The sequence below is a fragment of the Melospiza georgiana genome, chromosome 2, assembly GCF_028018845.1.
Source record: "Melospiza georgiana isolate bMelGeo1 chromosome 2, bMelGeo1.pri, whole genome shotgun sequence".
NCBI lineage: Eukaryota > Metazoa > Chordata > Aves > Passeriformes > Passerellidae > Melospiza > Melospiza georgiana.
Window position 1 is genome coordinate 63,925,686 of NC_080431.1, and position 27,713 is coordinate 63,953,398.

Below are 27,713 nucleotides of genomic sequence, written 5' to 3' on the forward strand. Positions count from 1 at the left end.
GCCTGCGTGCTTGGACCCAGCCTTTTTTGCAGGTGGCCTCAGAAGCAGTACCCTCTGGTGCACCACCATTCTACTATTGGGACTCTGCCCAAAAATCCAGAACTAAGGGAGGTGTAACATTTAGCCAAAATTCCTGTATTTAAAAGGGGTGATATAGCACTTGGATTTGATATAAACTCTTTAGGCCATGTGCTATTAAGAGTGTCATGCTTGCTTTCTTCTCCAATTCTCAGTTTCTGGCACTAGGAAGTACAGTCCTAGAGATATGAATGAATGCTTATGCTGAACTGTATGAAGGCTTGCATAATAGATGGACATTTCTGACAAGCAGTTGTGTTTTTCTCTTTGAAATCCTAACTGCTATTTCTAGACTTAGTTTTTATTACTTCCCTAATTTTTAATTATGTACAAAAAAAATGGGAAATTTTGTGTTAAAAGCAAACATTCACCAGTCTTCCTTCCTGTTGTACTTTTGCTGCTTAGGAAGGAGTAATATCTCCTACTGATCTAGACCTTGTGATGTCTGATGGATTGGGAATGCGATACGCATTTATTGGACCTCTGGAAACCATGCATCTTAATGCAGAAGGTAGGTAGTGTAAATGTTATGAATATGAAGGGAGGGCTTGCTTTGCACAAGACACTGGAAATGTTATGTAACAAACCAGGTTAGGATTGCTGCAACTAGGCTTGTCTCTTTTTTAAATGTAATGGTAAGGAAAACTTATTTAAAGTGTGAGGTCAGTAGAAGGAAATGGATATTGATTATCTTGTTTCAAATGATCAGATGAAAGATAACAACCTATTAAAACACTAGCTGTGTAACAAATTTTTTCTGAGATTCATCCCATCATACTTTGATAACATTGCTGTAGTCATAGTTCTGAACAATCTGAGTGTCAGGTAGAAAAAACTATTGAAAAAGTTTAGCTGATAATCCAGTGTCAGCAGAAAATCACTTTCCATAGATGAATACCCCCCTGCTGCTGAATTTGTAGCAAAGCTGAATTTGTAAATATCCCTGGAGCTGCTGTGTTTTAAGCTTATATCCTGAATGAAATAAAAGTACTTTTGTCAGCAAAATCCTGTGCATACAAAGCTGACTTGACAAAACAGTCAAGTAACAGTTTGACATCTGTCTTGCATAATTAATACATTTAGATGTTTTTATTTACCTGGGATTCACATATACTATTCAAAAAAGTGAATTGCGTAAAATGAAATAAAAATTATGGATCAGCATCACAAAGGTTTGAGCAAAGACTTCAACAAAACACAAAAACTCGAAAAAGCTAAGATCACCTAAATACTAGCTCTTTATATTATGGGCTGTGTCTTTATTTTGCTATTGTATGGTCCTTGACATGGTAGGCTCTGCTCTGCTGCTGGATCTTCTAGGCAATGCTGCAGTACACTTGTGCACTGAACCATTTCCACAACAGCACTTTGTTGGCTGGCTCAGTAACTTGGGTTGTGAGAAGGATTGCTTCACTCCTGCACTTGCAGATACATTGTCTCTGAGTCTAGGGCTGCTCCTGTTTATGTGCTCACAGAGTGACTCAGGCTCTTGCTCTCATCAGTCTGTTTAAATCAAAATTGCTGATGTCAGGACATGTGATGGCATATGTTCATAGTTCTGTGCCAGTGCCAACTTCTCTTTGGTTGCCCAGTATTGCATCACATAATGTGGAATAATATGGACCTCCTCTTCATTGCCAAGGATTTGCTTGACTAACCTGATCTCTTTCTAAAGCAAGATGATCTGCTTAGTGAATGAGGAAAAAGATGTTGTCTATCTGGATTTTAGTAAAGCCTTTGACACCATTTTCCAAAGCATCCTCCTGGAGAAACTGGCTGCTCACTGCTTAAAGGACTGTCTGGATGGCTGGGCCTAGAGAGTGGTGAGGAATGGAATTACATTCAGCTGGGGGCTGGTCACAAAGTGGTGTTCCTAGGGTTCAGTGCTGAGCCCAGTCCTGTTTAATATCTTCATTGATGATCTGGATGAAGAGATCAAGTGTGCCCTTAGTATGCCCCTAGTAAATTTGCAGATGACACCAAGTTGGGTGGGAGTGTTGATTTGCTGGAGGGCAGGAAGGCCCTGCAGAGTGATCTGGTCATACTGGATGTCAAGACCAATTGCATGATGTTCAGCAAGGCCAAGTCCAGGTCCTGCACTGGGGTCACAACAACCCCAGGCAGTGCTGCAGGCTGGGGGCAGTGCCTGGGAAGCTGCCCGGTGGAAAAGGACCTGGGGGTGCTGGCAAACAGCAGCTGAACATGATCCAGAGTGTGCCCAGGTGGCCCAGAAGGCCGATGGCATCCTGGCCTGGCTCAGCCAGGTGTGGCCAGCAGGAGCAGGGCAGGGACCGTCCCCCTGTACCCAGCACTGCTGAGGCCACAGCTCCAATCCTGTGCTCAGTTCTGGGCCCCTCAGTGCCAGAGAGACATTGAGGGGCTGGAGCGTGTCCAGGGAAGGGCAGCGGAGCTGGGGAAGGCTCTGGAGCACAAGTGCTGTGAGGGGCAGCTGAGGGAGCTGGAGGTGTTCAGCCTGGAGAAAAGGAGGCTCAGGGGGCCCTCAGCACTCCCTGCAGCTGCCTGACAGGAGGGTGCAGCCAGGTGGAGATCAGTCTGTTCTCCCAGGTAACAAGTGATAGGACAAGAGGAAATGGCTTAAAGTTGCACCAGGGAAGGTTTAGATTGGATATTAGGGAAAAATTCTTCATGGTAGGGGTTGTTAAGCATTGGAGCAAGCTGCCCAGGGAAGTGGTTGTGTCACCATCCCTGGAGGTATTGAAGAGACATGTAGATGTGGCAGTCAGGGACGTGGTTTGCTGGTGAACTTGGCAATGCTGGGTTAACAGCTGGACTTGATCTTAGAAGTCTTTTCCAACCTAAAGACTTTATGATTCTATGAAAGCCTTCTCCGATGCTCTGTACTAATACTATCTTTTTTTTATTTGGGGAAGGAATTGGAGGTAGATACAAGAAAGTGCCTCTGTCCTTTTCATTAGCCTGTCAGCTTCACAGCAGCTCCCATTTTTTACAGTATAAGATATTAGTTGCCCACAGTCTTAAACTATTTGTTAATCAGTGAGGAAGGATGAAGGAAGCATGTGAGAGAAAATAGTGTTATTTGTAGAGGGAGAGTCCCTGTTTTTTTGTTTTGTTTTGTTATGGTGATGTGACATTGTTGTTTGGATTTGAATAAATTTATTCCAATTATTTTTTCTGAGGTCAGTGTTTCTTCTTTCCCTGTGGGATGCATACATCAAGATCCTCCCCTGAACTTCCTATGGGCTACTGTCACTTTTTGCCTCTGTTAGTTCTTACATCCTTTCCTCCCTATTCATAAAGGATCCTGTCAAACCTATTATCTAGGCCACTTCAGGTTACCATTTAATCAATGCATGAATATTAGGAATGCTGACTGTATGGCTGTGAGCCAACTGCCTTGAACATGGAATAAAATGACAGCGTCAAGTCATTAAAAGGAGCAGAGACAGCAACAACAGTTTGAGGACTGAATTGCAACAGACAGGAAAGAAACTGCTTTGAGGAGGAAAAAAGCCTACCCAAACTGCATAATAATATAAATTTGATTGTTGATTTCATCAAATAAAATTAATCTTGATATCTGTTTCAGATTTTGAGTTTCTCCTCTTATGATTTCACATGCCAGCATCACAACAAATGCTGTTAAGTCTTTTACAAGGAAGATCAGTAGATTTCACTACAGTCAATTTGCATGTTCAGTGTTGTAGGATTATGTTAGCAGACACTACATCCCACCTGTACATGTACTGGGCAATCTGTGAATATAGTGAAGATGGTCCAGCCTCAGTGAGACTGTATCTCCTAATTGCTTGTTTCTTGAAAAATCTGGTTTCTTCTTCTTTGTTTTTTCAAGCCCTTGCAAGCAATCATCTGTAGAAGCAGAGGCTAGACTATAACATCCTGTGTTTTACAGGTTTGCAGCAAGTGTTCTTAATATGTATTTCATAATTGGCTTAGATCAGATATTTTGTTAGTAGGTTATTTAGTGAGCTATAATTGGAACTTGATCTAAACTGCCAATATCAGCAGAAGAGTTGGATGGTGGGAGGTTGAAGGATCTTTATCTTATATCAACACCATTCCAGGATTATATTCTACCTGTCACTCACTGAGGTATTCATAGAGGTTTCTATAGGAGTTATGTGGAAATTGGGACTGATGTATGGTCCCTCTAAAGAAAGTGCAACTATCCAGTAAGCTAGAAATGAGTCTTCATGATCAATATTATGTTTCTCTTACAGAAAATGGGAATATTTGCTCATTTTAGAAGCACCTGCCAGGTGAATTGGTTTTGGATGATAGGGGCAGAATGATTGTGCTATGTGAAAAGCACAAAATATGAAAAGGAAAGAGTGGAGAATCATTAAGTCATAGTTGAAAGGGAGGAAATTTTACTTTTTTTTGTTGGGCAAGACATAGCCAAGTGTAGTTTCTAAGAATTATTCTAAACAGATATGCTGGCTGGTTCAAGAGCAGAGATTATTTCCATTGCTATGGCCACTACTTCAGTACTGCTGCACAGGGAGCAAACCAAGTTTTAACCCAGTTCAGGAGCTTTTGTACTGCAAGCTGGTCAGCAGGTATGAGAATGTCTAAGGTAGTAATATCTAAGAAAAGGAAGACTGCCTTCTTTTCTGTCCAGTCTATGTGTTATGTTTTAGGATAATAAAATATCTCAACCCAATTCAGGATACTTGTAAAAGGATGCTACTGAGATGGAGTATCACAGTGGTGTATAATCATACAAACCCTTTTAATGTTCATAAACCCACCCTATATTTCATATGTGTTTACATGCTTTCAGTTCCCTTCCCAATAGGCTGAAAAAAGCAGTTTATAGCCCTTCTAGAACTGCTGTTTGCCTTTGTGGAGCTGCAGGGCTTTTTTGTATGAAAGAGTTCATATGCAGTAAGTCAAGGTGTGAATTTTTCAGACTACTGGCTGCTGTGCACCAGTTTCCTTCTATGGGCTCATAGGTGTAAAGTAGTTCCCTCTGCTTTCTGAAAGGAACACATGACTTTGCACAGGAATTCTTGGAGCTTTATTCCTCAAGTCCTTATAGATGGTTCCCAAAGAAAGTGTCTTGATGCATTAATGAGAGTGTGAAATGATCACCAAGTGGTTCAGACTGAGGAATTCATCCCAAGTTGAAACTGATCTAAGAAAATAAGCAGTTCATAATGACTCAGTTTTATTCCTTGATCCAGCAGGCCTGTGTCACGGACATCTTTTGTGAAAAATCCTTTCTTTAGGATTTTTCCTTCTGGGAAGCTGAGGCCCCAGAAAAAGAATGTAAACACTGGTTATCTGCTGCTGTGGAATGCAACAGGTGCACCTGTGATTGGCCCATGTTGGATGTGTACAATTAAGGGCCAATCAAAGGCCACACTCTCTCTGGGACAGAATCAGAGAGAGCTCCTTTGTTTATTCATTCTTTTTCTATTCTTAGCTTGCTAGCATTCTGAGATCTTTCCTTCTATTTCTTTTAGTATAGTAATGATGTATATATGCCATAAAATAATAAATCAAGCCTTCTGAACATGAGGTCAAGATTCTCGCCTCTCTCTTCACCCTGAAAGACCCTTGCAAGCCCTGTAACAGGCATGCAGAAATGCTTGTGCATTGCTGTTGAGATGGTAACACTGGCACAACAAGAATAAAACCTTTTTTGGTGCTACCAGTTTTTCAGTGTAGTTCCAAGTATTTGTGTGATTAGAGCCATAAGTGAACTCATATGGCAATTAATGTAGTGTACAAAACATCCTGTGAATTCACACCCTAGCTCAGAGCATGCACCTGTGTTCAGACACACCCTTGATGAAGATAGGATTACATTTAAAAAGTTGCCCTTGGAGGTGTGATGTCTAGAAATGCAATCCCTCTATCATTAAAAAAGTTTGGAACTTTTGTTTCTCTGAACATAATATAACCATGTCAGATTCCTTCACGATGTTCCCTTTTTTCTGTTAAAACAGGCCTTTTTTTCTGTTATTATCCATCTTTCACTACAGGCTCTTCTTGGATTTTATGTGCTAAAGTCAACCCCACCCCAGTCTTTTCAAATTGTTGATGCTATTGCATCAGTGGCTTGACCATCATGCCTCCTCTCTTTGAGTCATTACAGTATCTTAATACGCTGCTCATCAGGTTGAAAGTCATCAAGTATGGTGGAGCACCCTCTCTTTGGCATGTTCCCTGTCCATGCCAGTGACACTTGCTCCTGACTCTCATTCCATGTCACAAGTGTCTCAGTGCTTGCTAGACTGGTTTACCGAGTTTGCTTGCTTGTCCTTCAGCTCTCATGCCTGTTGCCTTTCTTGAGACAGCATATGAGAAGCTGATACTTTAAAGTGCTTACAAACTATAATGCATGAATATACTACATTTTATACTGTTGTGTTTTCACTTCTCTTTTCCTACTGCTACAGTCATTATCCTCCTTGTGAACTTCACTTGTGGTTTCACTCAGGGCATGTTTCTAAGCTAAATATCTGTCCTGAGTTCCTTTTCCTTCATCAATACTGTGTTCATCTTGGTGATGCAACTAGAGGCATTGCAGCAGTAACCATGTTTGCACCACACCAGTGCAAGTTCTCAGGTAAGGAGCTGCAAACTTTAAGTGTGGTTACTAGAACAAATTCTTGTGGGACAGTTCATGAGCCGTTTTGGAAACTGCCTGAAGTCTCACCGAAACTGCATAAGCAGCTGCTTATTCCATTATTGGAGCCTTGTGTGTCCTAGATACATATGGGCAGCTGAAGAGCCTTGAATCAATGCCTTTGTCTACACGTTATTGTAACTAGACTGTAGAAGTCAGAAATGCTGAGAGAAGTTTGGGATTTTCAAGGAAGATAAGAGTATTCCCCTTTTCATCTGTATAATCTTGCATGTACTACCCCCTAGAACTTTTTGTAACTCATTCTTCTTCTTTCACCCTGCCATAGCTGTGACTAAGTGGTGGAAGGAAGATTCAGGAAACTCCTACCTTTCCTGGAAGTGTTTCTGTTTTGTATTCATAGTTCTCAGTTGCCTGCTGCAACATGTGCCTCCTCCCATGGCCTCTTTCCTCCAACATTGGCTAGGTGAGCGTGTGCAAGACAGGGGAAGGTTTAGACAGGGAGCCAGCAAACTGCACAGACAAGAGGAAGCTATCATCCTTTTCCTCTGTCCCCTCTTGTGTCATTCTTGTTCTCCAGTTGGAGATAGCGCGGCACAGCAGTGGCCCACACAGAGAGGTGGTTGTTTTCATCAACCCCATTTACCATATTGCTATTTTTCCACCTCCCAGGTGCTCCCGTTTCACACTGTTTGCCATTGCTGATTCTTCCAGCTTAAGCTGCTCCCTGGGTAGTATCAACAAGTATTAAAGAGATTCTACCATATTTGTTTGCCTTCTTGTCCCTATGATCCAGCCAAGGGCTCTTATCCACCTTTGCAATAGCCCTGGCCCTTGAACCAAAGGACTCCTAAGTCTAAAGGCCTGGAGTCAAATATTTGCTATGAGTTTGCAGTTGAAAAGCGAAGTGATTTTTTTTCAGCAATATTCCCCATTGCTCAAGTGCCAGCTTCAAGAAGGCATTCAATCAGTTGATACTGATTTCTGGAATCAAATTAAAATTGCCTTTCACACTGGAAGAACTGTCTTGCGTTATTAATTTGAACTACTCATTTTTTTTAATCCTTGAGTGAGATTGTGTGTGTGTTCGAACTTTTGGTCTACTGACTTCACTTGAGACTTGAAAGATTTTGCAGTGCCCACACCCTGCTTGGCGTTCAGCATATGTGCCTGCACGTTACCATGTCAGCCACAATGTTGATATCAGCTGTGCTAATGTTACTGCTCTTCTCTAGACCTCTAAGTTTTTTCTCACTTTTTCCTCTTTTGCTGACAGTGCATAAGGCTTCTTTTCATTCTTACAGTACATGCAGTGGATGAATTGTGCTATCCAGCCTGCATTTGGCACGTCTCTGCTGCACTGATGAGCTACACCCACCCAGAAATTGTTCTGATTCATTCAAGCAGTAGGTGAACTGCCAGTAGGAGCTTGATTTCCAGGTCTAGCTGGCTGAGTGAGCTTTAAAGGCCATGTCCAGCGCAGGAGTTCATACTCAGCAGATAAATGGCTCAGCCACATCCAAGCATTCAGCTTTCCCAAGATAACAATGCACTTGAGACTTGTGAAAAAGATTTCTGGTGCACACTCTTCTAGGCTACCTTCTCATTACTACCACAGTCAAAACTACTCAGATCTGTGGTATTATTGCACAAGCTTACCAGATGTTTGAAAGGTTCCCATTGACTTTTGGAAAAGTACCAAATCTAAACTATTAGGTCTAAGTGTCATAGACCTTTGTGAGCTGGGTAAACACCAGAATAACTGGTAACTGACACTGCTCAGTTTACCATTCCTTCTGTTGCCAGTTGCTCATGGGGATTTGCTTGGATTGCTATATTTGACTGGGTAGCCTTTGTTTATTTTGTCATTGACCAGCTGGCAACAGCTGCTGGCAGAATAAACCTGCACTCTTCTGCCTCAGTCATTTCTACTTCTGCATGTGGGAACATTTTTGCTCAGACTCCTCACTGTTAGAAGACAAAGCTCACATGAGTAAGTTGCATGTAACTATCTTTGTCTTGTGGCTGGTGCATGAGCCCTGTAAAGCATTGTCTTTGGTTCCCAGGATTGCTCATGTGGTTAGCATACCCCCAGTAGGTCAGTCTGGGTTGGCTTCAGGTGCTGAAGTCTATGAACCCAGCTGTTAAAATGTAATAGGCAAACACTTATGCTAATGGCAGGGTATGGTCAGAAAACCCTGATAACCAGTGGTCCTTTCCAGAGTGCTTATGGAAGTGGATGGTGGTCTCTGCTTCTTCCCCCAATGAAGAGATAGGATGATGTCACAGCCTGTTCCACATCCCACAGTAGTGCTTCCTGAACCTCACTTCCTGCCAGGGATGTTTTGAATCCCACAAGGCAATCTGGAGGTTTCTGGCTGTGTGTCAATCAAGAAAATTGATCAAAATACAAATTTTCTCTATAATTAGAAAACCAATATGTCTGTATGACTAGCTGGCATTCCTTGTTGTGTTGGGGAAAGCTGGAATGTGCCAGATTGTATTCTAGGAATGCATATGCTCCATGGCTAGATAACACAAGGAAACAGACTAACTGAATGGTGATTGTCACACTTGGCTCCATGGGTAGATAACACAAGGAAACAGACTAACCGAATGCTGATTGTCACATTCTTGCCACCAAATACAGGTTCAAGCTATTTAACAAGGCTGCAGTTTTTCTCAGAGCCTCCTCCTTCCTTCAGATACTGGAGAATGTTTTGTAGTCCATTTTTAAAGCAGTGGGATACAAATCTCTCTACGTAGCCCTTATGCAATGGACATATTCTGCTGTTCTGTCCTTTCAGTTGTTTAGCTGATGGTCATCATGACTTCAGAGTGCTGAAGGAAATTTAGTACTTCCTTGAGGCTTTGTCCTTTGAAAGTTCTTCTTTGGCCCAGAACCAAGAGTGTTCTCCATCCTCCCACTGACCTCAGAGGCCTTTCAGAAACCCTGTACCTCAGCGATTTCAGGCGTGTTGAGCAGTCTGTAGTGTAGTTTATGGTACACAGTTGGCAGTAGTCAGAGGTTTCCATTCATTCATTCCAACCTCAGCCATTTTAGGGTTAGACAGGTGTGACTTGCAAGGTATTGATATCATACAGTAGTGCATTCCAGGGAACTGTTGAGGAAAGAGATCGCTTAATGACTCTAGACCTGATTTGCATTCTTTTGTGTGACAGTCAGGTGTACTCACTTATATTTCCTGCATTTTGCAGTTTAATAAGACCATGAGCAGTTTTTGTTCATGCTTCTCAATCTGTATGATGTCCTGAATCTTCATGGAAGAGTTGGTAACTGTAACTGCTTGCCTCTGTCTTTTGCATGTTTCTTCTCTTTGCTTTGATAATTAGTTAATAAAAATAGAATTAAGTGTGAAAATTCTTCAGTCTCTGTGGTTCTCAGAAGCCTTTAGTGGATGTCCAGAACTTCTCAGATCTGGGGTGATCATCAGGATAATCCACATAGGTGTGATAGGTTGGACTCAGTGATCTCAAAGTCTCTTTCAAGCTAATTGATTCTGTGTTTTTATCAGTGTCAGCTTGTTTACTGCCAGACAAGCAGTGCTCATTTAGTGTTGTGATGCAGTTCCTGACGTCCTGATTGAGAAAGGCTTATCGTTATCCTTTCCTGATTATGTGGTAGTTAATAGCACTAAAAGTCTACTAGATATGTATGTCTGGCTAAGTGACTCATTTCTCTTTTTGGTGCATGTATGATTTCATACTCTCTAGTGCCTCAACAGTAATTGTTTAGAGATTCCTACTGGAGCTGATGGAACCTGGGTCTTTCTGTAATTCAGCCAAGGTCTACTTGGCTGCCATTTTACCCATCATTACCAGTTAGCTGGTTCCCAGGTTCTCTGACCATGTGTTTTAAGAGCTTCACAGATCCTGTGTGAAGGTCCTGAGGTCAGACCAAGCTCTCAGGGTTTCACACAGGCTCGAAAAACCCCAGAGGTGGAGACTGCACAACCTCTGTGGGCAACCTGTGTCAGTGCTTGAGTGTCCAGTGTGAACCCCTCATATCAAATTGTCCCTGTTGCCCCTTGTCTTTCTGCTGTCCCACAAACGGAAAGAGCCTGGCTCTGTATGCTCACTGACCTCCCCACAGGCTCTGCTGCAGCACTGCAAGCTGCTGGTAGGCTCCCCCACAGCCATCTCTCCTGCAGGCTGAAAAAACACAGATCCCCCAGCCTCTCCTCACAAGACAAGTGCTCCAGCCCCCACCATTTTGGTGGCTTCTGCTGAAGTTGCTCTGTTTTGTCAGTGTTTTTTTGTACTGGGGAGTCCCAAACTGAATGCAGTATTCTGGATGCAGTCTAATGAGTGCTGAGTAAAGGGTGTTAATTGCTTCCTTCAGTCTGCTGTTAATTAACTTCAATCTGTTAACACAACCTAGGCTGCTGGCCCTCTTTGCTGCCGGGCACACTGTTGGTTCCTGTGCAGCTTGCTGCCTGCCACTACCAGGAGTTCTTGGAGTTCACAAGCCTGTGTTGTTGCAAGGAGCCCTTCCTTCTGAGATGCAGGATCTTGCATATGTCCTTGTTAAAGTTTTATATTGGCTCATTCCTCCAACCTTTCTAAGGGCAGTCTTTCCCTTCAATGTATCAGCTGGTCTATACCACTCTAGCTCCCACTCCTACCCAATTTGATGCTATTCACACCTTATGAGCATGTTTTTTTAAGCAGTATGGGTGTCAGGACCCATTTCTTTCAATATTCCATTTTTGCTGGCCTGCAGGTGGAGTGCAATCCATTAACCACTACCTCTGAGCCTACATGGCCAACCTATTTTTTGTCCATCTAGTTGTCCAGACAGACAGACCCTAATGTCCTAACTTTGATACAAGAATATCATAAAAGACCATGTCAAATGCCTTTCTAAAGTTGAGGTAAATGATATCCACTACTTTCCTATTTTTCACAGTTATTTAACCACAGAAAGCAACGAGGTCAGACATAATTTACACCATTGGAGACTACGTGCTGATTGTCACAATCACACTCTCATTCTTGTGTCCAGGAATTTCTTTCAAGAGGACTTGCTCCTTGATTTTCTTAGGGACAAAAGAGAGATTGATTGGCCTGTGATTTTTTTTTCTACCTTTGTTGAAGATGGGTGCAATATTTGCCTTCAGTCATATGAAGATCTCGTGATGACATTGGTGCATTGACTGACATGTTTAAAGTACGGTAGAAAGCAGACTTGCAAGGGCATGCTAGCAACAATAAGGGCTATTACTAGCAGTAGAAGTCCACCTTGTTGCCCCTGACATCCTTGCAAGTTCAGCTGGAGCTGATCTTTGGCTTTCCTGACACTATTCCTAGATGCCTAGGGGGTATTTTTCATCTTCTTCTTTAGAGCCTGTCCCTGCTTCCACCTGCTGTATGACACCTTTTTGCACAGGAGCTCGTCCAAGCAAATCTCTTGATACATGTACTTGTCTTCCTGAATATCAGGATGGACTGTTCCTGCTCTTGGAGGATGCTGTGCTTTACTGGCCTGTCCACAGGCTCTCACTCAGCCAGCTGCCCTTCCCATGGAGTAGCTCCACAGATCTGAGCTGCCCTATTACAGACATAGCACACCCCCTCCTTATCTTTCCTGCAGTGTGTATCTCTCCAGTTGTGTGAGCCATCCCCACACACCTCAGTGGCCCCTAATATAAGGTTTTTCTCACTAGATGGGCCAGGGATTTGGCAAAGATGCCTTTTCTCCACTTTGTCAGGTGAACCCTATCTTCCCCTAGAAGTCCTCAACCATCAGAGAGGGTTAAAAAAACCAAATCTCTGTCTCTAACCCCAGTTAGAGGTTGAAAGATACAGATCTGCAAGATCCATCTGTTCCTCCTTTAGCCTGTTTCCTTCACTGGAGCCTACCTGTGTCTCCATGCCTTTGATGCTTTCCCCCTGAGCCATGTTGTCCTTGATACACTCCAGGTTAATAAATGGAAGTAATGACAGGAATGCTTCAAGATACGACATACACTGACCAGGAAGAGAGGTGATAGCACTCTTCTCGTGCTCCCTGGTCAGGGAAGTTTTCTGGTCACAAGTAACAAAGCACAGATGTATTCATGGTCATGCACCACACCCTCACACAACATTTTCTGCTGGTGTGTGACATTCATTGGTTTTGCAATGCAGCAGTGTCCTAAATAACTTTTCCGTGAACCTTAATGGAAATGGGTTGGATAGAATCCATTTTTCCTTCATGACAATTAGGTGTCTTAATCATAAGAACAGACCATTTTTTGGATCTCTGATTTTTGGGTCTCTGCCTGCTTAAGCACAGGCAGCCTTACTGACTTTAACTGGGAATTTCTGTTGAAATGTAACTTTTCACTCTTATTTTCAGGTGTATCAAGTTATTGTGAAAGATATGCTGAAGGAATGAAACTTGTTCTGAACACCTTTGGGCCAGTTCCAGAATTTTCAGGTGAAACTGTGCAGAAAGTCAATCAGGTAAATAAATCCTCCACACTATTCCTTATCACTTCTTTCCTCTTATCGTATTATTCTTAGCCTCCTTTCCTACATGGATATTCATCCTGTGTCTTCCTCCTACTCCATCTTCCTGCATAAACCTATAGCTTTTTCTCTTCTGGGTGTTCTTTTTATACTTCACAAGCCAGAGTTCCAGTTTGTCATATGTGCAAATACATGTTTAAGGGAAGCATGTGAGCAGTCTGGTAAGGTTACTTGCATGTTTAAAGATAAAATGTGTTTAAGTGATGTTCTGGATTGGGATCTAGTTTATGTATTAACATTTCTAAGCCCACAATTTGTTTATAGTCACTACATAGTCATTTTGAATGACCATAGGAATCAACTGAAGTATTGTCATTTCCTAACTCTGCCTTTTCAAAAGATGCCTTTTTTAATGATTCACTAAAAAATATGTGTAGGGGTTGAATAATTTCTGATCAGCTGTCAGAGACTAATTCCAAATATGGAGGCAGCCTGGAAGATAGCATGTTGTGTTCCTATTTATGTTAATGCATTTTGAGGAAAAACATTATTTTATGCTTAAAAATATAGACTGCTTATAATAACAATCAATAATAATTTTGGCATCATTCACAATCAGAAGCTTATAATTGGTGTGAAACAGTTTGGCTTTCTTTATAGAAGGCTGGATTCCACTTCAAAATCTGTTTCTGTATCTTTATTATCTTAAATCTTCAGTGCCAAAGATGAGCTTGCAGGGGATCCTCTGTTAGAGTAAATCATTAAGCATTTCTTACCTTACTCCTCTGTCCCTGCCTGATTTTTTTGTGGAGTGACTGCAGCTTGCCAGTCACTGGTAGCAGTTCCATGTTTTACCCAGTTTCTCAACACTTGCCTTTTAAGCCTAAGACCTCAGGTCCTGTTTTGGCAAAGATGACCTTGTGGTCTCTATCTGCACTCTCAAAACAACTTTTTTTTCCTTGTCACTTCTAAGACAACTTTGACTGTGCACTCAGAAATGCTTTTTCCCCCTGTCTTCCCCTGTCATTTTTATAATAACTGGTATTCTTAAGACAAAATGTTTTTATAAATATGATATCCCTCACTGCATTTATGGGGAACCACACACAGGAATCTGGTTCAGAACACATTTTCAGCAACATAAATGGGCAGGTTGTCTCCTTTCTACTGAATAAAAGATTGTTATCAAAAAGACAAGACAGTGACTGTGTGGAGCAAAATGAGGGAAGAGGCTGATGCTTTCTTGTTTCTGTAGTCCTGTACATTGCCACATTCAGGATGACCTTATCCAGGTGAGAGCATTTTTTATTCCCATAGAGGTTGGTTCCTTTCCAGTCACTCATGGAAAGAGTGACCTATTTCTTGTGATAGCCTAAATGATAATTTCTGTGGATGGTGACTTGGGAAAGCAGGAAAAATTGCTGGTGAAAAACTTTTCACTCAGAATGTGAAATTTAGTTATCTTAAATTTTCTCTTCCAGGCACTGTCTGAAAAAATTCCAGTTGTTCCAAAAGCCCTGGATGCCAGGAGAAAATGGAGAGATGAATGTCTCACTGGTCTTGCCAAACTGAAAACACAAATGAAATCTGACTGAGATGCACCTTGTCTAACAGGAGAGACCAAATGAAGAGCAGATCTTCATAAAAAGCTGAAATTTTTAGTCATGCAGAAGAGGAGGCTGAATGGGCAACCAATGATATATGCACATGGAAACCAATGAAACGTTTGGTCCAAATTTGCCAAATTCATTAATTACTAGAAACAATTATTAAAAAGTTCAGTTAAAATGTGTCAAATTGCTGTATAAATGCATTAGATGTGTAAGCATTAAGTAGCTTTAGCAACATTAATATTGTGCAATGCAGGAACACAATCACATTTTAAATAATGCATTTTTCACCTTGCTTAGGAATTCAGCACTTGAGCAATATTTGCTAGCGCGGGGATCTGAAACAGGCAAACATCAGCTGTTCGTCACTGGAGAAAATAAGCCCTCCCCCACCAGTCCCTGTGACAGTGAGGTTAATTTGTAAAGCAGTGACTGCAGATAGGAGAAGGTTGTATTGACAAAGTGGATTCACTGGATGATGAGCTGAGACCTCAGCAGCAATTGAGGGTCACTTCAGTTCATGTCTGTTCTGTTTCACAATGTAGGGGAAAGAACTGCTCCTCCTGTCCCTCCCCTTGGCACTTCTGTACCTGTATGGTGATCTAAATGTGAGTAAATACAGCAGAATTCCCCCTTCATCCCCTCCCCCTGCTTCTGTAAGACTTACCAGAGACCTACTTGGTCTTCAAGACCACGCACTTGAGAGCCCATGGCTTTGCTCACTGATGTTTGATGCTGGCTTGTTGGCACTGCTGCATAAGTACGTGCCCGATTTTACGATTTGTCTGTGAGAAAGAAGAGATCTGGATTTAGTAGCTGGTTTGGGAGACAGTGTGGTGTAGTGCACCTGTCTGGGCTTTCTCCATGACCTTCTAAATGATCAGAAAGCAGTTTACCTCTCTGCTGCCACATCTGTTTTATACACTGGTCGAAGCAAGATCTGCTTCTTTAAGATTCAGCTGTAGCTGGAGGAACCCAGATATCTGAGTTGGAACTAGATGATCTTTAAGGTCCCTTCCAACCCAAGACATCTGATGATTCTATGATCTGCTCTTTTGGTCCCCTACAGAGGGAAAGATCCAGTGGCATAGATGTAGCATTTATGCTTTACTGCTGCCCTTCCCTCAGGAGATAAAATATCTCCACACAGAAAAACATAGGATACACCCAGAAGTAGGATCAACCTGAGGTTCTGCAGTGGCATGTTTTGGTCCACTGCAAAGTGTCATTATGAACATCTGTACTCTATAATATAGTTGGACTTTGATCTTAGCTGGAACCTTGGGGCATTACTGTTAATGCAGATAGTAGGAATAACTTGAAATGTTGCATTGCACCCACCCTGCTTGAGTTGTGCAGTTCTGAATTTGTGCTAGTTTGTCATGTAACTTCACAGTACAGATGCAGAAGTTTTAAGCTGTCATTCTGCTAATTCTCATGTGCTTTTTATAGAGGATGCAGTACACAAACAAGCTGTTTTTATTAAAGCTATAACTTTACTAGTTATTGTTTTGAGCTTAGCAGAAATATCTGCATGAGCATACTAAACCCACTTATTTGTGTTTATGACACAGTAAAAGACATAAGATAATTTGTATTGCTTGACACAAGAAGTGGGTCAAGAACACATCTCTGGATGTAAAACATAGGATGGGAGGCATAGTGCAGAGGTTGTCTTGTGCTTCTTTATAATCAGTGGAGTGAACAGAAAATTTGTAAGCTCAAATTATTACTTTATCCCAATAGAGACTTAAAATGTTCATGTTTCTTCTCTTGTTTTTTATTGCCACAGTGACTGGCTCAACTTGCATTTAGATATCTGAGAAGTCAGTCCTCACTCCTGAGGCCTTACTAGGCAATAGTAAATTAATTATGAGGTTGATTTCCTCATTTTGTGTATGGTTTTGCATTTCAGACAAGGCTGAAGAAAGTTCTGATTACTTTCAAGATTCGACCTGTTTTTCTTGTGGGCATATGACATTGTCATAACTAATTAGTTTGCAGTGCTTCTGTTTACTCTGAGATTTTTTTAAAACTTGATCATGCCATGAAATATTTGCTGCTGCCTTTATTATTTGCTTATTAATAAAATATTTTAATTAGGAAGGTATTAAATTGTGTGCTCCAGTGTGACTGATGCTTGAGAGACAGAGCAGTTCTGTAGAGTGAGCAGCTGCTCCACAGGGTTACAGCAGATCTTGCCTCGGAGCATCAGCTCCCACACAGGCTTACAGCTGTAAGTTGGGGAAGGGGAAGGTGCTTGACAAAAAGTGTATTTTAACTGCTATTTGCATAGGAGTTCCAGCCTCCAGGAGATATTAGTCAGGTAGAGGCACAGGGTGTCCACAGAGGTGGTACAGTCCTCCAGCCTGGAGGTTTTCAAGTCCTGACTGGATGAAGCCCTGAACAGCCTGGTCTGACCTCAAAGCTGACTTGCTGTGAGCAGGAGGTTACAGTAGAGACCTCCTAAGCTTCCTCCTGGATTGCATTTCCTATTTCAAGTTTTATTTGATTCTGGATAATTTTGCATCAGAAATGTTGCTCCAGTCAAATATTTATTTTGTTTGATTGTCGACAGAATGAGCAGTACTTAAATGACCAAGTAACTATTTTATGGTAAACTATGAGATATTTTGGAATAATTTACCTTGTGGTTTCTTTTTTACACGATTACGTATTTTAAATTCCTCTATTTTTTTATTCAGGTTGCACCTATAGAATTTTCGAAGGCAGTCTTTGTTACACTGTGTTTTTCTCCATTTCACCAATTTGATATTTATTGTTTTCCATATTGCATGTATTTTACTGTAAGTTACTGCTGCATATTGGAAGCAGTGTCCAATATATTATACCAAAGCCTTTGATTTAATTAAAAAGAAACCATCTATGATGTGTGAGATAGGAAGAAAGGACAGATGCACAGAAATAATTGCTTCTCTAAGGGAAATCTCCAATATCTCTGTTTCCTAAATCTCTAAGTGTAGTGGAGTAGCTTGCAGCTTGCAAAGCAGCTATATTAATTTACTTTCCCTATTCTGAAGTAGTTTCCCTATTCTTCTGTTAAGTCATGATAAGTTGAAAGTTAAAATGGGAGCATTTTTCTGATTGCACTATTATCTAATTGGAATGGTATTAAACTGTATTATCCTATCTATACCATCTTTTAGGCAGAGTGAACTGTACTTTATTAGGGAAGCAGGAGAAGTGCTTGTGGTGCTTGTATAAAAACAGAAAAAATCATTTTGAGACAAAGTGATGTCATTGTCAGTCTCAATTTCTTGAAAGATGAGATCTGCTGCCAGTGTCTGTGTAGTTCCATGTCAGGATTGCATTGCCATAGCATGGAGTTACAACAGGGGGTCTGAGAATCTGTAACTGTGGTGCTGTTGCAGGGATGGAGATACGGAGGACAGGAGCTCTCCCTGAGAAGAAGAGCCCAGAAATGTGAACCTTACAATTACTTGAAATATCAGGAGGAAAACCAAATGGTCTTCTGCTTTCAGCAGCCTACTAGGCCCCAAGGGAGTCTTCCACAAATTAATTTGGATCTACTTAGAGCAAACAAGTGTAAATGAATATGTTTGCTCTATGTGCCTGCTCATCTGCTCTGTTCCCTCAAGCTCCAGTGAGAGTATGTGTGTGCATGCACATATGGGTGCTATTGCAGAGTGGAAAGACAAAAACTGACCCCAGGGGGAAATTCACATTCAGTTTGGTAAGGATTTGTATGTACCAAGCCAACAGCCAAGGATTTATTTCTGTACTTTTCTGTGATTTCAAAAAAAGAAAGGTGTTCCTTCCTTCAGCATTATTCAGAGCTGCAGGGGTGCAGCTTAGAGCACATCACTTAGAGGAAGTTACCTATGGACTGGTATCTGTTATAGTTAACTTTTTGGGTAGAACCTCCTTCTCTAGAAAGGTTAAACAAACCTCTTGGTTCTGTTATCAATGGGAGATCATAAGATACTGGCAGTGTTCTAGTTTTCTATGGAGCAGTACAACATACTTCCTTAACATATTCAAAGAAATGCTCCATGGACTTGCAAGGATGGATTGCTCTTCACTAGGTATTTAAATGGAGAGATGCTTGGAATAAAAGAGCACTCAGTGTGTATGAGATTTCTTCTTGAATGTGGGTGTGAAATGGAGATTTTAACATGCATCTTGGTGCACTCTTTCCAGCTACTTGCATTTCACACCTGTTTTCACAAGAAGCAGAGATGTGTAAGATGCAGAATCATTCAGAAACTTGTTTTCTTTTATCTATGGGTAGAATATAGTCTAACATGGAAAAGTTAATTAAGAGTCCATAGTTTCATGTGGATACAGGAAAGCTTTATGCTGAACTTACTTTTTTTAGAAGATTCTATACAATAAGAGCTGTAAATTTGCCCTAAACTGAATGTTTGATCTGTTTAGCTTAAGCCTAGATGATTACACTGTTGTAGTTTTAACAGACTGCTCAAGGCCTCCACAAGGGTCCAACACCTCTGTGTCATCCCAATGGAAAGGTTTTCCAATAGAAAACATTAAAAAGGCTTTATAATTTAAAGCACTATGAAAACCCTTCTTTCCATTCATGATGTGTTTAAACTTTAACATCAGGTCTTGCACCAATTTTCCAGTACCAAAACAGTACCTACTTTCCACATCAAGCCATGGTTACTTGTTCTTGGTCTGCTTAAACAGGTAATGCTCCTAAGGAATACAACAGAGGCATTTTTTGGCAGCTCAAGCAGAAAATGATGAGGCTGGAAAATCCTCACTGTGATTCTGATATTACTGAAAAAATTAGGTTATTGTTTATGAGTCAGCTTTACTGCAAGCTATGGTTGATGTGGAGCTTGTTGTTTGGCTTTTTTAATAAACCCTACTTAATGGGGTGAAATCTGCATATTAAATCCTTAGTAGTAATATAGAAATTATTTCTGTGCAGTTAACAATATATTTCTGGAATTGCCAGGCACAAAGGCAGCAGTCACCAAAGTGTGTAGTTTTCCACATTCCAGAACATCTTGCAACCACAAAACCAGATTTTCTGATATTACTCAAAGCCATGCAGTAATGGAAAGATATAATTGTGCCATTTCAAACACACAGGCCACTGCAGACAGCACATTGCATAGCCAGGTGATTTCATTAAATGAGCATGCCTGTTGTCCATGTGCTACTGAATTTTATGGAATAGGAATAGCATGAAGTCACATTTTGTACTTCTACAAACCAGAAATGTTTCCATTTGCTTTTGATTTTCCTTCTTTAGAAAGAAAAGTTAACTACAAACATCATCTCCCCTCTATCAGTATCTGTATCAGTGCACAGTAAAAGGTGATTACAAAAGTCTGAATATAGCTTCAGTTGCTGAGACATCTCATACTACTCCAGTGTGTTGTTTATAAAACAAAAACCATTAAAAATGAGGATGTGACTGCAGAGAAAAATAGAGAATACAATTTCTCTTAGGCAGATGCAGGTATTATTTATATTATGACAAATAAAATCAGATTTAATCTGATCTTAGTGTCCTGATAGTTTATTATAAGGGAAAACCACTAGGCAGAGATTAATGCAAACATATTTAATCATCAGTAAAAGGGAGGTCGGTGCATGTTGCACTATGTATACAGTGCTTCCTGCATCTGAATACAGGTTTTGGTTTCAAGTCTCTTCTTAAAAGTCTACAGTCCAGACTGCTCTGGAGTGTGCTGCCATAAAATGTGCTGTAACAACTGGCCAGACAGTGGCCACTGACCAGCCTCAGGTAGTTACTGCCTTGTCCACCCTGTTGGCAGTCATGTCCCTATGCCTGTGAAGAGCAGAACAAAGTGTAACTTCCAGCTGCCACCTCTGCTGTGAGCTGCAGGTGATTTCTTGCCTGTTGCCAGAAGGACTGTGCTCTGGCACGCTGCTGCTGGCCACGCTGCTGCAGGTCAGTGAACAGGCGATGTGGGCAGCTCTGCCCACAGCCCTGGGCTTTGTTCTGTTTCTTAGGCCAGGTCAGTCTGTGCTGGCCTCCAGCATGGCTTGCTGCCCTGTTTCTGTAGCAAAGAGCTTTTGGCTGTACTGCCTGTTTAGGCCAGTCTGCCCAGCTCCTGGGAAGCCAGCCACAGGCTGTTGCAGAGCTGGCAATGGATGTTAACAGCTCATCCTCATTTACCCATTTTCCAGGCTAACAAACTTGGACTATTCGCATATAAAATAATTTTTTTCCTTCCAAGACAGTTTACCTGTGATAGCTGATATCCATCTGCCCTGGTGCTGTGCTGGTCCAAGCTCTTTTCTGTGATCCTGCTGCAGCTTTTCTGATTTTTGCTGATGTGGGTTACTGCCAGCTGCCATCTCTACCTGATGGTGTGACTTCAGCCTGAGGAAATCTGGAGAACTTTCCATGACATAAATATTCATCTCTGAGCAGCATGGGGGCTCTTTTGCCAGGATGTGTGTGGTTGCAGGACCTTCCTCTGGTGGTTGTGTCAAAGGTTCTGAAATTTTTGTTAAAAGGTAGAGGTGATCACCACTGGAATGTTAGAGCCTACAAGGAGGGCTTTAACATGACCATGCTCATGATTTATGAGTAATTTAAAAGCCAGATAACTTGTAAGCTGGCTAATTAAAGCAATATTGAGACACTTCTAGAACAACACACAATCACCTTGTTTATAGCAGGAATGCACAAAGACCAGAACTGAATAAAACCCAATCACCATGGGAAGACTGGTTTGTTTAGCATTAACACCACAGCTGTCCCTTACTTTTGGCAACACTCAGTGAGCTTGTTTTCAACAGTGGCACTGAAACAGTGTTATTCTGGTCGCTTCTCATCCTTTTAGTGTGCATTTCCTCAAGAAGTTTCTCTGAGGGAAGCAAAATCTTGTATTTAGCAGCCATTTTTTTAAAAAATTATGAGCCTTTGCATGATTTCCAAGCTCTTGTAGCCATATGCGTATATTCTATACTTTGTTGTATTTCTTCTTTTTCCTTTTGTAAGCTTTCCTTTGAATTGTCCATTCACCATCCACCTCTCTTTCCACATTAGTTGCTTGTGGTGACCCTTCACTACTGATGTTTCTCAGCTGTTGAGAGGATCATCTTTAATTTCAAAGCTACACATGGGGATTAACTGCTACCCAGGTGTTGCACCAACCTCCCACTCCAGCCTCTACAAGCAAACTCTTTGTGATGAATAGTGATTATTTCCACTCGGTAGATTGGATCTAAACTCTGAATCTGGCCATCTGGACCCTGTTTCATCATGGCTGGTGTCTCAAGGGTGTGTTTTGGTCATTCCCATTACAGTTCCCCAGGCACAGCCCAGCAGCTCATTGGCAGAAACTCCTCTGACTCACATTCCTCCCAGGACAGTGCTGTGTGCTGCAGGTGCAGGAGTGCAAACACAGCCTTTTCCTAATCCTCCCTGTTGACAGCAATATTTGACTTCTCCAATTTAATCTCATGGTAGGTTCCAAGATGAAGCTGCTCCCTATTTTGCGTCTGACTCAGTATTTATCTGTCAACTTGGTGCTTGCTGAGATTATTGGTGATCAACTACTCTGAGAGCCTTAAAACAAAGTTATTGGCAGAATTTTTAGCCCACAGGATTTATGTTTGTATCTGGAAGGCACAGGGCAGTAGAAGCAGGACTTTTGTGGTCAGCACAGTCCCTGCAATGTGGGACATTATATTTATTTTTTAGCCTCACAAGGGGAAGCTCTCCCAGTCCCTGGCTCCTGCCTGTTGCCTTTTCAACTCCTTGCATCCTCCCTGAGAGGTAGAGACCCCACAGAGGCAATGTGTGTTGGATGTACCAGTGCTCACTGATGTAGCTTTTCTGAGCTCTCATTCCTTCCAGCTCTCACTTCATATTCTTTCTTTCTATCACCCAGAAATGGGATTCATCATTGCTTGTTTCCAGGCCTGTTTGGCAGATACTGTCCTTCTAGTCATAGTTTTCTCAAGGAGACCTTTCTATTTCTGTAACTTGAACCATTATTTTCACATGTTTTTTAGTGGTATTTCCAACAATTTTACCGGGACAAAGCTCTTATGGCAAATCTGCGATGGCTCTTTCTCTTTTTTTATTCCTTTTGTGAGGAAATTATGAAATGCCTAGTACACGCTTCTACTTTTGTGAAGGTTTGGAATGGAACCAGCTACGGTTCACACAATTCCACCCCGGCTAAAATCCCCAGTTTACACACCTGGCAAAACCATAGTAACTGGGTGGAGAAAGTATAGTCTCCACAATTAAAATGCAAGCTGACTTAATGAAGGGAAATTTATTAGGGGAGAATTTTATGACAGTATATTTTCACCTCCAGCAATAATCTCATATACATCACAACAGCACAGGGCTGAACAACACCCTGAGCACAGCCCAGATTGAGGGAGGCTGCACTGGGGGATCCTTAGATCTGTGTCAGCATCTCCCTTCACTGCCCAGGAGGACAGGCAATGGTCCTGACCCACTCAGTTTCTTTTTGCTTTGTGCCTTCTCCTAGCTTCCATTTGTACCTTTATACAGTTCCTGCACTACTACCCAATATTTCTAAATTTGTTAATCCATGCTTGTTTGTCCCTTACAGTCTCCCTCATTTTCCAGTTGCCTACTTAATGCTCAACTGCACCTTTGCATTCCCATTTTTCCCTTGGTGGAGGGTAGCAGTGCTCTGGGTCACACACTCTCCCAGGGGAAGAGGATGGGAGATGGCAGAGGGAATGGCTGCAAGACCTACACAGGAGCCTGATCTGAGGGTGGCACCTTAGCAGAGGTCACTTACTCAAGCCATGGTCTCAGCCCTGTGCATGGCAAGTTAAAAAATCTTGACTGGGATCGATCCCCTGTCAACCCATGACCAGCAGATTTATCACCTGCTGTTCAGCCTCTTACATCTCCTCCTTCTGATGCCCATGATTTTGGCTGACAGTTATTTTAACTGTTTGCTTGGTCTTGACCTTTGTTCCTTTTTGTGGGCATGGAGACCATCTTCATATACTTATCTATACTCTTGGGCTCACTTATGAGCTTATGAAATAGATTAAATAATATTTTTCAAGCTTTTTCAAGGTCATATGAAGCTTGCCATAGCTGCAAATACAAGTATCAAGCTGCAAATACAAGTTTGATCCACAGCTGAGATTTTTTTTAAAAGTCTTCCTAAGTGTAAGTTCAGCAACTGAACAAGTTATTTAGAGCAGTTGCAGAGGTCTTTGAGTTCTTTTAGGAAAGGATTGATACATGCCTCTTGGAGATGATGCAGATATCGTTAGTACAAATCAGAGATCCTTGATCCCTATAAACATGCAAATTAGAAACAATTAAAATATACAACATGGCCTAATGCTTAATATAAGCATGTACCCCATGCTCATGCAGTCACAAATTAGTTTATCTAAAGAGACTAAGAGGAAGATGAAGAAAAAGGTGGGATGACACTTGATCACAGTAAGTAAAGTCTAGCTCTGAGTAGGTGGTTTCCAAAGGGAGCATTTTGGGAGCATTTTAGGTGATTGTACAAAGCAAAAAAAAACCCAAACTGAAACCACAAAAAAATCCAAATCCAAACTTACTGTAAACAAGACAAATATTCAAGGAAGCAATCCAAGATAGAGTGGTGGTAGGCATTTTTGAAACATGGTAAATCTATGCAAACAATACATAATACAATAATTTCCAGAAGGGTATGAGCAAGCCAGGGCTGCTGGGACATCCCCATTGCACAAACCAATGAAGAAATCACAAGAGCAGATACTCATCACTTTTACAAAGAGGAAGATGTGAAGGAAATAGGAAATAAAGTCAAGACAGAGGCATGTTGAAATAACCAGGGAAGGCCAAATCACTGTCAACACTGAGGCTATGACAGATGAAAGAACTGAAGAGGGAAACAGGACATGGATGTGAAACTAGTGGGGAAAGGCTGCTAGAACATCAGAAAAAATCTGCAAAACCAGGAGAGTGTAAATAGATACCAACCAGCAGGTTTTACTGCCCTTCCCTGATTTTATGGAAGATCACCTCAATGCTTCCTTACAGATATGATGGGAGACAGTATTGGAAGCAGCCTTGGTAAAGTTGCTGTCAGTGGATTCACATCACTTTAAAGGCAGTAGTGAGCAAGGAGAAGCCAATCAACCCCAACAATCGGGCAGGGAGCTGGGGATGCCATGGGCTGGTCATGCACATTCCTTGCAGGAGGCATCTGCTTCAGGAGGCAGCATTTTACAGGGTAAATAATGTCATGCAGACACTAAAATGACAAAACCGTCATAAACCAAAATGAAGGTTTCAACAAGATTGCAATTTTTTAAGAATTAGCAAACCTTCAGGCCATTGTCGAGGTAAGTACTAATGGGGCTAAGGAGTTATGGAGCTCCTGTGCTTGTCATTTCCATGAGCAGCAATTTGGCATTTAGGGGCTGGGAGCGATATTCCCATGGAAGATCTGAATGCTGTTCCTTGGTCACTGCATGTAAGAAAGTATAAATATCAGACATATTTAAATTAGTGACAACACTCTCCATTTCCTGCAAGCATCAGTCCTTTCACCTTAGATTTACAGCTTCTCATCTCCAGTGTGTTCATCTAAGGCAAAGGGCAGAATGTTGTTGTGCAGGAATTAATAAATAACAGATAGGTGCTATGTTTGCAGATGGACTCTGCACCACCAACTCCTCCATGGATGATGACAAATGGAGATTTGCTCAGCCACCTGTGTTGGACAGTATACTGGTACTGGAACCATTGTTTGTACCTTTCTTTGGTGTCCAAGTGTAAAAGTCTCTGATCCTGTGTGTGATGGGTCAATGGGTGTTATTCCATGAAGTAAGGATGGCTACAGCAGGCAAAAGGCTGGGTAAATAAAAGATGTGAATTTGAAAAAACTGGGCAGATTAAAAGGATTAGTTGTAAAACAAAGTGAATATGTTGTGAGATAAGGGTACATAATGGGCTGCAGCTGAAAAGATTATAGTAGTGATATATAAAGAATGTCCTGAATTAATCACTTCCTTTGTGTAAGTATTTATGTTTTGCAAATCATTATCACTTAGCAACCTACACTGTCAATTTTACTTTTTACAGACTTGAATTGTTTCCTGGGGGTATTATCTCTTGCTGGCTCAGCAAAATTAAAACAGTAGCTCACTTAACACTGTCTATAAGTAGATGGAAATAGTTGGCTCCAGATGTGTTATGAATTGTGCTTAGAGAATTAACATGGTTTAGATCATAGAAAGTGGCGCATATTTGCTGTTCAACACATTCTTATAGAGTAAGCTAAACACAGTAATATGTGTTTAGCTTTATGGATCTTATCAAAGGCTTGTTCAAGCCAAGTCACAACTCTTGCCAAGAATACTTAATGCCACATTGAGGCGACAAAATGTAAGCCAGGAGGAGACCTGACAGGATTGCTGGATTCCCTCTCTGCACTGAGACATCCCAAGGCCAGGGAGCCCTACTGGACCCCCACCACAGGCACTCAGTGCAGCAAAACATCACACCCAGGTTTGTCCTAGGGCTCCTGAAAAATCTCTCTGGAAAGGGATCCTCCAGCCTCTCCCCACACTCCACGCCTTGTACCTCTTGGAAATGTTCCCTAGTGGGTTGTCAAAGGCCTCTTTGTTGCAGAAGAAAAACTGATTTCTTCATGTCTTTGTCTACAGATAATATAAAACAATCATTTTCCCAAGAAGGCCGTATATGTTAGAGGATTGTTTCCATCTCTGTTCTGAAAATATTCTTTCCTTGGACTAAATGAGCCATGTTATTCACTTTGAATCCCTTGGTGTATAATTCTCTTGATTCTTGTGCTCCTTGAATGCTTCTCACTTTGTCCAGGTCTGCAAGTACCATGTCCAGACCAGGACCTCACACTGCAGTTAATTAAGGCAAACATCTTTAGCCTCTATTAAATCACATCATATCAATGCTCACTTCAGTTTGAAGAGGAGTAAAGATAATGTGTGTCCTTTCCCAGTCCTCAGACTAATTTGCTGCCATGCCGGAGCAGCCCACACCATGCTCAGTGGTGACCCCAGCCAAATTCTGGCACACTCAGACCTCCCACCTGGGCTGCCCGCACCTCTTGCCCTTCCTTTTGCATGCTGTTATTTTCAGCCCTGTCTAGATGAGCAAAGAGTGAATCAGTGGAGAAACAGGAGTGGATGATGAGTGCCTTTGTCCTTTTCTTCCTCTCTGAAATCTGCTGCCCAGCACTTGTGGCTGGCAGGAAGGGAGGACTGGGCAGGGCTGTGAGTCATCCTCCATTCCCTGCTCTCCTCCTAAGCCAGGAGCTGCTTGTTCCCTGCCAGCTGCAAGCCATGGCCAAGGCCGTGGCCCCGTGCTTGTAAGGAAAAAAATCTTCCCTCTCTGTGCATATCCACTGCTGTGGCACAAAGATCCTCATTTAGAGCAGTGCTTCCGTCCCTTGGCTCTGATGGATGAGCCCTGCACTCCTCTGTGTCACGGCTGGCAGCAGATACCTGCTGCTGTCCTACTGCACAGCCCAATCAGTGGCCTCAGCATAAAGAATTTCAGCATAAAAATGTGTCCAAAAGTCTGCAAAAACCCAGCAGCTGTCCCATGACATCTTAACACTTGATGGAGAACAAGGTATTATGGATCCACAATGTGAGTGTTTTCAGTTCCTGAGCTGATTGATAACAAGGAAAGTATAAACACTTGAACAATAGCTGCATTAATGCTAGAGGTTACAGACCTGAAGGGAGAGGTGAACTGAGGGGTTAAACATTAAATAGCTTTCAACTGTTAAAAATAGCATGTCTATGACCATAGTTTTCCACTGAGAGTTTCCTTTGACACCTGAGCCTCTCAAACTCGGAAGATACCTAGGCAGAGTTGCTCTCCATCAGGGCCTGTCCACACCCAGCTGTGGTGGGGCAGAACATACCCTGCCTGGGCTAGGCTTGAGAAGCCATGCAATGGGAAAGCAGAT

The 27,713-nt window shown here is 41.8% G+C and overlaps 1 protein-coding gene and 1 long non-coding RNA gene across 3 annotated transcripts in view; one reads left to right on the forward strand and one right to left on the reverse strand.

Annotated features, from left to right (window-relative positions):
* CRYL1 (crystallin lambda 1) overlaps positions 1–16,872 on the forward strand; it is a 51,006-nt gene extending 34,134 nt beyond the window's left edge. Inside the window, exons 6-8 of the mRNA XM_058045105.1 lie at positions 484–589; positions 13,035–13,141; positions 14,629–16,872. Of these exons, the coding sequence (XP_057901088.1) occupies positions 484–589; positions 13,035–13,141; positions 14,629–14,742 (327 nt within the window). The 3' untranslated portion in view covers positions 14,743–16,872. The remainder of the gene's footprint in view (positions 1–483; positions 590–13,034; positions 13,142–14,628) is intronic.
* The window catches only part of LOC131096642 (uncharacterized), a 29,520-nt gene continuing 17,263 nt past the window's right edge, over positions 15,457–27,713 (reverse strand). Inside the window, exons 3-4 of one of the 2 annotated variants that reach the window (XR_009116000.1) lie at positions 20,985–21,239; positions 15,463–15,542 (exon numbers count right to left, since the gene is read on the reverse strand). This is a non-coding gene — a long non-coding RNA (uncharacterized LOC131096642). Of the gene's footprint in view, positions 15,543–20,984; positions 21,240–27,713 lie in introns of both variants that reach the window. The other variant, XR_009116001.1, reaches the window with a different exon arrangement.